This window comes from Lathamus discolor, chromosome 2, assembly GCF_037157495.1.
Source record: "Lathamus discolor isolate bLatDis1 chromosome 2, bLatDis1.hap1, whole genome shotgun sequence".
NCBI lineage: Eukaryota > Metazoa > Chordata > Aves > Psittaciformes > Psittacidae > Lathamus > Lathamus discolor.
This window is the reverse complement of record NC_088885.1, coordinates 49,739,649-49,753,053: the sequence shown is the minus strand read 5'-3', so window position 1 is coordinate 49,753,053 and position 13,405 is coordinate 49,739,649. Positions and strand designations below refer to the sequence as shown.

At 36.6% G+C, this 13,405-nt stretch overlaps 1 protein-coding gene across 1 annotated transcript in view; it reads right to left on the bottom strand.

Annotated features, from left to right (window-relative positions):
- VIPR2 (vasoactive intestinal peptide receptor 2) overlaps window positions 1-13,405 on the bottom strand; it is a 54,003-nt gene that overhangs the window by 9,562 nt on the left and 31,036 nt on the right. The window contains exons 5-10 of the mRNA XM_065666783.1: window positions 11,884-11,981; window positions 9,239-9,380; window positions 6,598-6,748; window positions 5,465-5,525; window positions 4,079-4,148; window positions 936-1,027 (exon numbers count right to left, since the gene is read on the bottom strand). Coding sequence (XP_065522855.1) covers window positions 936-1,027; window positions 4,079-4,148; window positions 5,465-5,525; window positions 6,598-6,748; window positions 9,239-9,380; window positions 11,884-11,981 — 614 coding nt within the window. The remainder of the gene's footprint in view (window positions 1-935; window positions 1,028-4,078; window positions 4,149-5,464; window positions 5,526-6,597; window positions 6,749-9,238; window positions 9,381-11,883; window positions 11,982-13,405) is intronic.

Below are 13,405 nucleotides of genomic sequence, written 5' to 3'. Positions count from 1 at the left end.
AGTAATTCAGTATTTTTTAAATGAAGATGTTATCCAGGAGCACATTTTCAAACGCCACTTGCATGGGATTGAATTTTCAGTGTTCATGTTAGGTTTTATCATTGAAATACCATATTAATATCCTGAAGTGTCAAACTCAGTGTCTGAGCTTTAAAATAGGACCTAATACAACAGAGACTTGATTCAGAATTACAATATCCAGCAGCTATTATAATAAGCAACAATAAACGATACAGAAATATAACAAAAGAACAAATCCGATTTTAGCAATGTATTTAAATTGCCCCCCAATTCCTTGATTCTAAAGCTGTGGAAACAATGTTAAGATTTGATGTTCAAACCAAAAAGCAAAAGGAGAAGCCTAAACAGAAAAGAAGTTGTAAAAAATCAGAAGTCGCTTGCTTTCCTCCAGAAAAATAAAGATGTTATTTTAAATCAACATAAAATGTTATATTTCATTTTTTACTGTTTGGAAACAATGTCTCTTATTTCCAGCTCTTAAAATGTATGTAAATATTAAACAAAAGTATTTTAGAAATGAAAGGTGAAAAAAAAATGCTTTTAGGAGGTTAAAGCAAAGAGGTTTAGATCTTGAAACTTTTGTTATGTTGAACTGACATATTTACGCATTAGAAGAAAGATATTACTCCATATTTTTTGCATCAGCATATTCATTCATTGATTAAAATCAAATTCAAGAGTGCCTTGCTGGTCTTCATGAAACTGCCTATTTTTCACTGAATTTAGTGTTTCACAAAATTATGTAAATCTCTATTTCAGCATAGTGACAAGATCTTTATTAAACCACATCTGAAAGTATTTCTGAATTAAATGTAATTACAGTATCACAGCAATTGTTGGTAGCAGGTTTCAAGAGAGGAAATCTTACAGATATTATTTTGGCTCTGTATATAATATCTGAAAATATGACTCACTTGTACTGTGACTGGTCATTTCCTCCAACATCTGGAGATCGTAACTTCTGCAGTAAGATTCTTATAATACTAATGAAAAGTATAAAATTCACCTGCAAAGAAAACAAATATAATGGTGATTTCTTACCTTTTCACTCAATGTGCAGCACAAAAAAATGCCTATGAAGGCAGACACATCAACTCAGCAGTGGGTGTTGTGTGCCTCCTCCCAGAACACGTCAAGTCCTACACTATTGAATCTATTGTCTGTTTGCTGCCTCGCTACGCTTGCTACGTTTGGTGTACCTCTGCATGGCCACCATTTCTAATCTGGCTGGCAAAAGCCTTTGAAAGCCCTAGCTGTCAGAATTGCCCTCCTTCCAAAATCTCAGCTGAAGGCAGGTTTCCTAGAAGGACGGGACGCTGAATGTGATTTAGTGCAATCAAGCATTGTTCTAAATTCTCATGAGGATTCACGACCAGAAGCCCAAAGGAAAATGTGAGTCCCGTACACAATGTTGATCTTCTATTGTCTCCCACCTTGACATTTAATATTTTCTGTCTGGCAGTGTTCATGGCCAGGCTGGATGGGGTTTTGAGAAACCTGGTCTAGTGGGAGGTGTCCGGCCAGAGGCAAGGGGGCTGGAACTGGATGAGCTTTAAAGTCCCTTCCAACCCAAACCATTCTATTATTCTATTGTTCTGTGAACTGAAGCCATGCCCACTCTGAAGAGTCACCTCAGAACATGCTCTCACAACACTGTTTACTGTTGGGTTATAACCTTATAGGAAGTGTGATCTTCTAAGCAGTGAAAATTTTGGATTTAACACAGAAATCAATGGAAGAGACTGAATATGCATGAAGACTAAGCAGACTTCTTATTAAATCTGATGTGGTTAAACCACTGTTCCTTAAAAACCTTTGCTTGATTTCCTCTGTCTTTCAAAAGTATATTCATGGCATCATCCTTGCAATCAGGCTCTATTGTACTCTTCTTTTCTTCACTCTTCTTCCTCCTCTTAAAGATTTTCAGTATCAGCCACACCCAGAGCTTGATTTCATGCCATTATATAAGACTGTCAGTCAGAGTTCTCAGCTTAGTTGTTCTGCTCTCCTTTATTTTCCTGAAATTCAGATTCTTTCAGCGTTTTCCTGTGTTCATCCCATTGACTACTTACTTACACAGATATCTTTCCTACTGCTGAAGCCATTTGTTATTGCTGATCACCCTTGTCACCATTCTCTTTGAATCTTCCAGTCTTCCTACATTGTCAAGCAGACTGAAGGCACTGTGTGAATGAGTATGAGGAAGCTACATTACTTGTTTTGAGAAAAATCATGACTCTCACAGCACCTATCCAAAGAACTTGCAATGATCTATTTTCTTTGTTGAATGGCAGGCAGCACTGGTCTCACTACTCAAAGATTTGAATCTTAAACTGCTGTTTTTCCTAGAAGGTAACAGGAAATGTTGAAGCTTATCATGGTGTATGTATATTGAAAATTATGTTCTCATTAATGCTGTATTTTTCACCCAATTTTACATGACATTTCATTAGTTCCTCTTGCTCTATGAATGCATACTCTGCAAAGTTGCAACAATGAACGTGCTGGTTGTAGTCTGATGCTCCAACAAGGCACATTACTTAAAAGGGTGAGTATCACTGCTTTTATAACTCCCTTTCACAGCTTAACTTCCCAAATGCAAATTGTAGTTGATCAAGCAGCTGCAAAATCATCTAATCAGAGAAGTAAGTAAGTGGCTTCACACACTACACACTGCATAATCACTTGGTGATCCTTAGTTGTTCTCAACCCTAAAACATGTTGTTTAAGAGAAGAAACATATCTGCAAGGAGACAGCAGATGCTAAACGTGTGCACCCAGCAACCCAAAAAAGGTCATATGCAAAATAAGTTTATGATATAGTAGACTTTTGCTGACTGACCAGTACTCCATTTTCTTAGCTCAAAACTCATTTCCCAGTCTTTGCTAAGATCCAGTTGCAATTCAAGTCTGTCAATAAGCACTTGGATAACTTTTGATAACTTCTAGGACTTTGGAGAAGCACTGCTTTCTGGAACATGAAGTCTCAGCTGTCTACTAGGTAGCTGTTTAACCTGAACATCCAGAGAACAGACTTCCATCTTTGTGTAAACATCACGTAGTTTGTTTTACTTTCATCTTTCAGCACATTTTCTTCACTCTAGACTATACCCCATTCTCCATCTCCATTGAGGTACACTTCTTCTCTTCATGGTGTATTTCTGTTGCATACCAATTTCTTCATATCATAAAGTATCTTTTCCATGAGTCCTTATCTTATGTCATTTCACACATATGCCTATTCTGCTTTCTCTTTAAACACTGTAGAATTCACTCTGATGAAGATGGTAAGAAGTTATGTCAAAATGATTTTCAGCTGACACAGACTGCAATGCAAGCCTAAACATAATGTGGACTCTTGAAATCCTGTGTAATCTAATAATGCCCTATTTTTTTCTGACTAAAATGTTAAAAATAAAGCAAGTGTATCTGAAATGTATTAATTTGCACTGTGACTGTTTTCATAAATGGGCATATAACCAGAGTATATTATGCCCAAAGTAAATTAAACAATCATCACAGTGAACAGGAATTTTATTTTGCTACTCCAGTAATTTGAATGAGAGCCACTTAAGAAAAGCCCCAAGAAGCATTCTCAAATGGTATTCTTTTGCAAATACTTCATGTTCAATATATATTTCAGTAGGCTACCAATTAAAGGAAGATATACATAGGCATAGCTTTTTTTATGGCTACAGTAATATTGGATTCTCAATTGCAGGACTGTCTACACACAAAATCAAATTCGCAATTCACTGAAGTATAATTTAATTTTTGCACACCCCCCCTCCGCCCCCCCCAGCTCATAAACAAGAGAGATGTTAAAGAAAGAAGAACATACAAATAAAAGCAACTGCTCATTTAATTGGAGGCGGATAAATTCTGAAGGCAACAAATTTTAATGGCCTCAGCATCTGTTTAACATTTCTCCTACAGCACAATTTCTTTTCATTAAAGCAGAATTCTTGCCCATCTGTAGCTAGCAGTGAAGAAAAATGGCTATATCCACTGCACAATGCTGAACTGATCTATAATTCATGCTTCAAAGTTTACTTACTATAATAGAAATTAAAATTGGTATTCGTATAACCCACCAGGGACCACCATGCTCATTTGTATCCCAGCAACTATAAAAAAGAAAGAGGGAAAATGATGTTGACATTAATATCATCTGGCAAGCAAGACCTGTAAGGAGAATTTCTTATATACAAGTCAAAACACACTAAAATAATGCTTGTTCTATCCTAGAATTTGGCATTCAATCTTTTCCTGTTTTTATTTCCCTGGTTTTAATATGCATATTCTAATTAGCTAAAACATCAGGCACAATAGACTGTACCATTAAAAACCATGGCGTACACTGGCCTTTAAGGAAACCAAGCTCAGTTTCACTTTGTGTAAGGACACTTTTCCAAAAAGCACTTAATACCAGCCTCTGGCTAGTAGGAAGATCTAAATCAACTGACACATAGATACAATTGAAATGACATAATTCCTGGTAGGATATTTAGGTTGAAGATGGCTGGAGCTGGTTTAGAAAAGTTAGAGCTTGAACCTGAAACTTTTTCTGAAAAACAGAAAATTGAATTTTCACTGTGGGCTCAGCACTTTTCATCCAAATACTCTCAGAATATGTGCTTTGAAAGATTAATCTTAAGCAAGTGCAATATCCTTCAGAGTTCCTCTATGATCATACTGACAAAGGAAAAAGGAGTTAGTCTTCAGTTTACATGATAAAGGTCTTGTGAAGAAAACTTAGAAATTACATAGGACTTGACTGTTCATTTTCATTATAGAATCAACTGAAAAACATTACTCAGGTTGAGAAACGAGTGTGAAAACTATTTGTCACCAGCTAGGAATGCTCTCCCATGCCTCAGGGCCAGCAGGAGCAGCAAGTCTCTTCTTACTACAAAATTCTCATCTCAGTTCCCCTTCCCATGCCAGAAGCCATGCCTACCTCTAGTTAGTCATGGTTTTACCTGACTGTGTGCATCTTACACATGTTTACATCACACTGCTTCACTTCTGGGAATGTAGATTAGATACACACTAAGTTATCCAGATGTCAATCTTTTGAATTGCTAGTTAGCAAGTAAGAATGCCCCGCACCTTACTGCACTGTATTACAGCACTGAAACCAAGGAACTCACTGCCATTTTAAGTATTATTATGACTTCCAAAGCAGGTAGCTTTAAATGTGGGCCTCAAGAGGCAACATTAGTCATAATCTATCTCTTCCCTCTTCTGCCCCTAGAGTTTCTCAAAGAGCAAGCATAAGCAAAATGCTGAAGAGCTCCTAAACACCTGTCCCTTTACTGCCATTTCTGTGCTCGTCCCCTTCAGAACAGCAAACTAGCTTTGAGTAACCACCACCATACCCAAGGCAAGGGTTGTATTGGTGCAGTTACAAGCTTTAAGATTTCTTTACCCCACAACTTACCCAGTGTCCTCTAAAATAATTCGTGTCACTGTCCACGTAATAATGAATATGGTAGGAATTCCTGGAAAATTCCAATAAGGTTCAGAGGATCACAAAAATGTAAGTCCACAAAACCAACAAACCAAACAAACAAAAAAAAACAACCAACCCCAAACCAGTTCAGCCGACTAGTAACCAATTATTCCCCAAGTATACATCATACAGTAAACAGTTTAGTGAATGGAAGGAGAAGCCCATCTGATGCTATGTGATGTAAGCAATATATTACAAAGACTGCAGGTTTCTTTCTTACAAAAATGCAGCCATAATGACTAATACACAAAGAACATGCCTTTCTTAGGCATCTTTCAAGCTGTCAGAATGACCTACAGAGAGGTACATACAAGTTATACATTCCTAACACACTTCCAAGGACTACAACATAAACCCCAAGCGTAAATCATTTCATAAGAAACAATTTTCATACACTAGTTTATTCCCATTTCCCAGCAATACCTAAATGTTTTTATGACCACCTATTACTGGAAACTTTAAAGTGCTCCATATAAATATCATTTCTCTTTCTGGAAATGAAAGGAATACATGTATTTAAAACGACTTGGACACGTCCAGGTTGGACAAAGCCTTGGGTGGCATGGTTTAGTGTGAGGTGTCCCTGCACATGGCAGGGGGGTTGGAACTGGATGATCTTAAGGTCCTTTCCAACCCTAACTATTCTATGATTCTATGATAATATTACTGGGCTTTTCAAAAAGGCAAATGTCATAACATAGCCTGTGGCTGTGCAGCTAAATTTTCTACTTCCTCCCAAAGTAGGACAGCCTGAGTGGTATGTTTTGAAGTGGCAGTCCTTGCACCATCCTATATCCTGAACAAGCCCTAATCATCGTGCTGATTGGCAAAGGTCAGAGCCACACCAAGGAGCAAACTAGCAGTTATGCTTCAGCAGTTTTGTGCCTACTCTCTCCCTCTGCACAATGGCTGTAACCTATGGTGGAAAGGAACTCAGTAACTAATGAGTCTGATGGGTCATCCAGCAGAAATGGTGTGATTACCTTGGTATGAAATACTGAACCTGACTATCATATGCATACAGAGAAAAGAATCCAATTGGAAGATGGTTCAGTTCTTACCCCATCCAATCAGCAGGTAGATTGTGAAATGCCTATTGGGGGAGAATATCAGCACAAGGAGGATATGAAGGTAAAGTCCTTCAACTAAGAGCCAGTAAAAGTTTGCCATAACACCATACTGAAAAAACACCAAAATAGCCTTGCAGCCCACCTGCAATAAGAGAATAGGGATCAAAGTTGTTGCAGGTAAGATGCTGTGTTATTCTGTTATATAGCCTAGAGATCTTAACTCGCCAGGTAATACTAGTAACCCAAGTCCAGTAGAAATATTTTTCCTCAGTCAAGCAAACTGAGAATTGTAAATGTGACTGTACTTATAAAAAAGAAATGAATAATAAAAAAATATTTAGATGGCTCTTATAACAAATTCACTCAGAAATTTTGAAAACTTCATAGCATAAATGTTGTAAAAGGTGACAGTTATCAATAAATGTTATGAATGTAAATGAATGGCTATTATATTAAATGATCATCTGCTAAGTGGCTAATAAATATATTACAATCCCAGCTGGCTTCCTAACATAGTAAAACTTAACAAAGAAACTGCTTTATGAATTTTTCAAGGCTAAATGGGAAATCAAGTGAAAAATATAACTTTACATGATGAATATGTAGACTTAGAAGAAAAAGTTGAATGGACTTCAAAAAATTATGTTTTCCCTTTAGAAAATGCTTTAATATTTCAATTAACAAAACACATAAGCACGTATCAGAGATCCCAATACACTTATAGTCTGTGTGCTGCTCTTCAGAATTAATTTTCAGATGTCTGTGCTGATGATGTTCCACAGTGCTGGCTGCTGTTACTTTGTACTTTCCAGCAGGCCTCTGAGATGTGAGAATTGAACATAATGTTTCTGCTGAGACTAAACTGTGAAATGTGATGATATGGTGAATGTAACAGACTAAACAATATGGACTAAATAAAACTTGTAGTTTCTGCCTGCTTTACTTCCTTCCCCGTTTTAAATCCCCTTCATGCCTCCACTGTTTCCATTAAAATTCCAAGTATGCCAAACACCTAAGTAGGTAACTTACTCTTTTAGTGATTGATTCCTCTTTCTAAATATAGGTGTCTATTATAAAGTGAGATGCCCCTGAGCACTCCAGTCACCAGCTGCTAAGCCAGAAAGGCACAGACCTCCTTGAGATACTTCTTTGTATCCATCAGCCTTTTCTGGTGTCTCAGATATCTCAGTGCATCTCAAGTTACATACATGCCTATATGTATGCCTGTGTAGATGCCTGTATCACCAACTAAGAGCCCAAAGACTTCAATTAATTTTAGCTGCATAATTTTAGCTGCCTACAAAAGTAACTAGCCAACTAGCTCCTGATCAGATTATGAAGAGAGGCATATCCAGAGAAAGCCTTAAAGCAGACGAGATAAACTGTTCAGTGAGAAAGACATAAGCCCAGAGAAACAGTCATCTCAGTCTGTAAAACTAATCTTGCCTCTGGATTCTGTATCCATTGAAGGGATATTCATTGCAAACCAGTAATGGGCCAGAATATTTAACAAGGAAAAAATTAAACATTTCAAAATGCAAGCTGAAATTTGATTTATGCTTATGATTACTTACCACCAGATTAGGAGCCAAAGTCTAAAATTTCTGTAATCTCTTTTAAATTCTAATACTCCTCTGTATTACATTCTCGATTTACATACCAGAACCCCACATCAAGATGTTTTCCTTTTTGAGAGTCCATTGGCTAATCTTTCACGGACCTAAGAACTTTTGATTACCCTTCGCAGTCTGTCTACTAACTACTTTGCCTTCCTTGGGTCTACTAACTCAGAACCTATTTGTCTTCATTAGAAATATCCCAGATGACAGATTCTTACATACGGCTTGGCAGTCACTGCTAAGAACTTTATACTTTGGGACAATATGGTTTCATTGATATAGAAATATCTACCTTCCATTTTTTTTCCTCACAAGCTTAAACTGCAGTACATTAAATTCAAAAGGTATTCAGCAGTATTTGTAAGATTCTTCAAAGCACTTTTCACTGAAACAATGGAGGCAGAAAATGCAGAATATCATATAGTGATCAGTCTTTTAACAGCAAGACTTAAGATTTTTCTAAACCCTGTGCATGAAAATGCAGTAAACAGATTGCCAAGAATGCAGATGACAACACTTCTGTCATTCTGTCATAGCCAGAAAGTATAGACAAGTTAATAAAGACAACTCCTACAAATACTTAATTCTCTGACTCATTTTGCTCCCTCCATTGATACCTGTCCAATTCCTTGACCCCTGACAGAGCTGCTGCAACATTTTCAGACAAAACTGCCTTTAACCGTTTCCAGCTGATGGCACTCCTGTTTGTCTTAAACTCTCCCAGCTGATAAATACAGTGACCATCTTTATTCTGAGCTATAACTGGTAATGATTTGGTTTGGCAGATGACGTGCTGTCCCTTCATGGACTTGCATGTTTGCAAGTTAACTTCTCTTACTTGTGTTTCAGCCTTCTTTCTCTGGCTACTTCTAACAGACCATTTTGCTAGTCGTTATATTCTCTACAGAATTGTCTACGCTGCCAGATTAGTATTCCTAAACATTTAAAAAGAACAGGGAGAAAAAATCAGTGACACAACAGTATTGTACCAGGTAGCAAATGAGGTTTATTACCCATGAGGTTTGATCCTCTGGACAGTGAGCTGTGTTGGAGCTGGAATACAGAATATCATCCTTGACTAAAACAGAGATTGCTCTCAGAATGAAAGAGAGGAACAGGTTCAGATGGATGTAGTTCCGAGTGCAATGAAGTTTTCTAAGAAGAGATTTAAAAACCAGCATTTTAGATTTTTAGTCAGAAAGCTCTTGAACAGACTTCTATTACTCTCCGGTCATTTCTTGGTAATGTGAACCCTTTCCTCTGTCATATTGACAGTGCTGCCTTGCTGTTTTCTTTTATCACCATTCTCATCATTATTGTGGGCTGTCCAAAACACACAAATAAAGTATCTCTTACTCCTTTTCAGCAGACCAAAAGATCCCAGCGGTATTTCTCCCACACTTCAAATATGCTGACTATAAATATAGATTATTATATCCTTCTGTGTGTGCACTCATTGCAGTTTTTTTCTTGCAAATAAAACTCTGGTTATCCTGGATATATTTCAGACATGCACTCACTTATATTTGCTGGTTTGATGTTTAATTTAACTCCTGCATTTTGCTACATAATGGTTTTTCCTATGATGTGAGAGTATGTAGGAACAATTAAAAATGCATTCAAAACATTAGCTCGCCTATCCTTTCTATCCAGTGAGATGTGAAACTTCTCTTCTTTAGTCCAGCAGCTGTGAAAGCCTGACAAACAAATGACAAATCAGACATTCCAAGTAAGTGCTCAGGGGAAGCAGGTCATAAATTGAGGGCTTTTCACTTAAAGGACATTCCCTTCAAGATCTTTCCATTTAACAGAATTTTTATGTTTATCCTTTCTTTAATAGCAAATCCTGAGAAACCAAACTGCTAAGAGGTTTTTTTGGTCAATAGCAGCATCTTGAAGTGCACCTGGAAAAAAGCCAGAAGCCAGGGCAATTTAGCAAGAGCAGGCAATGGAAGACTGAAGATGCAATAGGATGTTATGGTGGTGTGCACTGGCAGCTTCCAAGTAGTCTCTGCATTTTGATTTCTACCAAGGAACACTAAATAATCCATTCTAAAACTATTAAAGCAAGGATACAGTGAGTGTAGGGAAATAAATAACAGCTCCATCTTGCTAACCCCCAGCTTGGCAAAGGACATAATACCAGACTGAACTTAGAGCAGTTGTCAAAAATCCAGTCATTTCTATGGCTGTGCATGTCCTTTGCTGAAACAGGTTCAGTGAAAAACTGAAATACCACTATTTTGTTGTACGGAAGTATATGCTTCTATGGAATGCAGAAATACATGCAAGCTGCAAATGGGAGGAAAATGTTTTTCTCGAGTAACTAATTTAGATGATTAGTTCTTCATCCAGTTAAGTAGCTGAAATAATAAATGTGGGATATATACACGGCTGTCACACCAACATTTTGGAGGTAGTGGGCATATATGTGATGATTCAGAATAACAAAGAAATGCTGTTCTTTAACAGTAAAACAAAAGCTATCAAGCTCGTGATACATAACTACCATGTGAAGAACATTTACAAACAGTTGATGCACGTGAAAGCACATCTTACTGAAATGATGGAGATTCAGGTCATTCTACTTGGTAAGAAATGTGTCAGAGAAATTGGCATTTGTTTGGAAGGTTTTGTTACACAGGAGTAACCTTGAAGGTAGCAAGATCTATAGTAAGACCCAGAATGTCAGTGTTATATAGAAATATGCTGTTCTACAATTTATTTTCACTTTGAGTTGGAACAAGTTAACCTCTTTTAGAATACCTGAAAAATACTATTTATTTTCAATCATTTTTATTCCCACTTTTCTAAAACTTTATATTAAAACAGACATTCAAAATGAAGAAATAGAAACTTGCTCTCTAAGAAGAGTAGAGAAACTTCTTTTGGCTAAATCAAAATGACTAGCTTTGCTGTTTATAAATTAAGTTTGCAGAAGGAAAAATGTGCCTGAAAAACTGGCAGCCTCCAACACAAAAATATTGTGCTGGAAAGTCACCAATTAGCTCTAATTATAATAAGTAAATAGAGTATTATGTGGGGAGTGGCACCATAGTAACTTGAAAAATGCTGTCAGCTTAGTCTGGCAAGGTATTTATAGATGGTCACATTTTAAGTCTGTGTTTTGAGGTTAAAAGATTAGCCAGATATAAACTCCTTTCCTTCTACAATGCTTCTAAATGTGTCCTTTACAGATATTAATTATAAGAACCCACATGATGCTTCTGTGAATATTAAAATCAAGGCCAGTTCTTTGGAAAGAAGAAATGGGAAGCAGAATATTGCAACTGCATGGAAAGCTTCAGAAACAACTCTTCTTTCCACACGGCTGTGTCTTTCATGTGCTTATAACTGATATTGTGAACAACTGCAACGACCTGAGGCTGTACCTGTTCTGCCAGACAGTACATAAACAATATCTAATGGCCTGCAGAAGTTACGTTGTAGTACCTAAAAAAGAATTTCCACTTCTTTGTCATAAACACATTACCTACAATTAATTAAACTCACGTTACTCCATGTTTTCTTTCATTAAAAAACCTGCACATATTCAGTGCAGAAAAGTGTAAAACCAATGCTTTTCCTAAATATCTCAGCAATCAGGCAAGTTAAAACTGTCTTATTGCTGTTTGTATTTACTCATGAAAATACATACCTGAAAAGGCAAAGAATTATACTTCCTGTTGTAAGAGCAATCAGAGATACGCTGTGTCCAAGGGTATAAATTGCCTTCACCCTTACGTAGAAGTTGACCTGCACAGAAAAATATATATGCAGAAACCACTCAATGGTATGTAAAATTGACTGTAAAATGATGTAATTTTCCACTAACTACCTCTGAAGGCTAAATAAATAGCATTATTTTCACTTTTTGCTCTACAGTACAGGATGAGAATGTTTCATCTTCAGTCCAAAATATTTCTGCAATGCAACATCTCAAGCCAAATGACCTCAGTAAAGAATACAGTCTCAGGAACTCAAAACTTAGGCACACAAGCTGGTACAATTTAGGCTGATTATCCCATGTCAGTGAGTCACACAAAGCATCAAATTTCTCAACTTCCATAAACACAATCAAACTGGGAAAAATGAGCCACAGTTTGAAGGAATGTATTATCTCTGAAAGACAGAATCTCTCTCAGTCCTTCCGCCACAGTGTACTTTCTAATGCATTTATACATAAGTTTAATTTTAAAGGCAGGCTTAAGTATCTTAATTTTCTTATATAAATGTTCAAATACTTTATTAAATGGTGACCCAAGCAACCTCCTTTAGCAAAGTTATATGCTAAAACTTGGAAAGGAAATTTTTTAACAGAGGAAAAGCAGACTGAAGTGCACAGCCCGCTGATTGACTGCAATTATCTGTACATTTACCAGCTATATATTACATTAAATCCTCAAGAAAAATAATGCTAAATATTCTCAGAATTAAGCTGTTTCTTCATTTATGCCTACAAAACCATCATTAGACAGTATTTTCCAATTAGGCAAAATATTAAAACTGTGAATTTTTTTACTATGCTATGAAATTAAAGTTTTTAATAGCAGTGTAGAATGTGCTATGTGTAACAGAGAGATTTGTAATTCTTAGTGCACATGGTTATATCACTCACCTTCTCAAAGTGTTTGTAAAAAGCAGCAAGCAAGCAAGCAATACTTACACTAAGATTGTAAAAGGAAAAGCAAATCACTTCATATATTTTTATAGCATTTTAAAGGCCAAGCATAGAGGTAACTTTAGTAATCCTGATTCATGATAAAATTAGCTGGACATTCACTTATCAAATATCATATGGACTTAATAAAGTTTCCAGCACCATTAGAATGAACATAAGAAAGTTCCTCACTTAAAATCCTGAAAAAATACTGCCTTTTTAAAAAACAACTGGTGTCCCTGGCTACTTAAAATGTTAAAACCTGAAGTATTACTTTACTTCTCTCTATAAAGAGTCTACTAGACATCTGCAGAGCTTCACTGCATTTCTAGGGACTCTTTGGGCATAAATTGTAGGCTCTATTTCACCTACTGTTGTGTGTCTACACTGCAAATCTAAATACTTGAGCAGTGCAGGGTCTCTTTATAGGACCTTCTAGGAAGCACATCTTTTACCTATGTAAGCAGTCAACATGGACTGCATTGGATACATTTCTACAGACAGTAAAGAGGCTCTACAG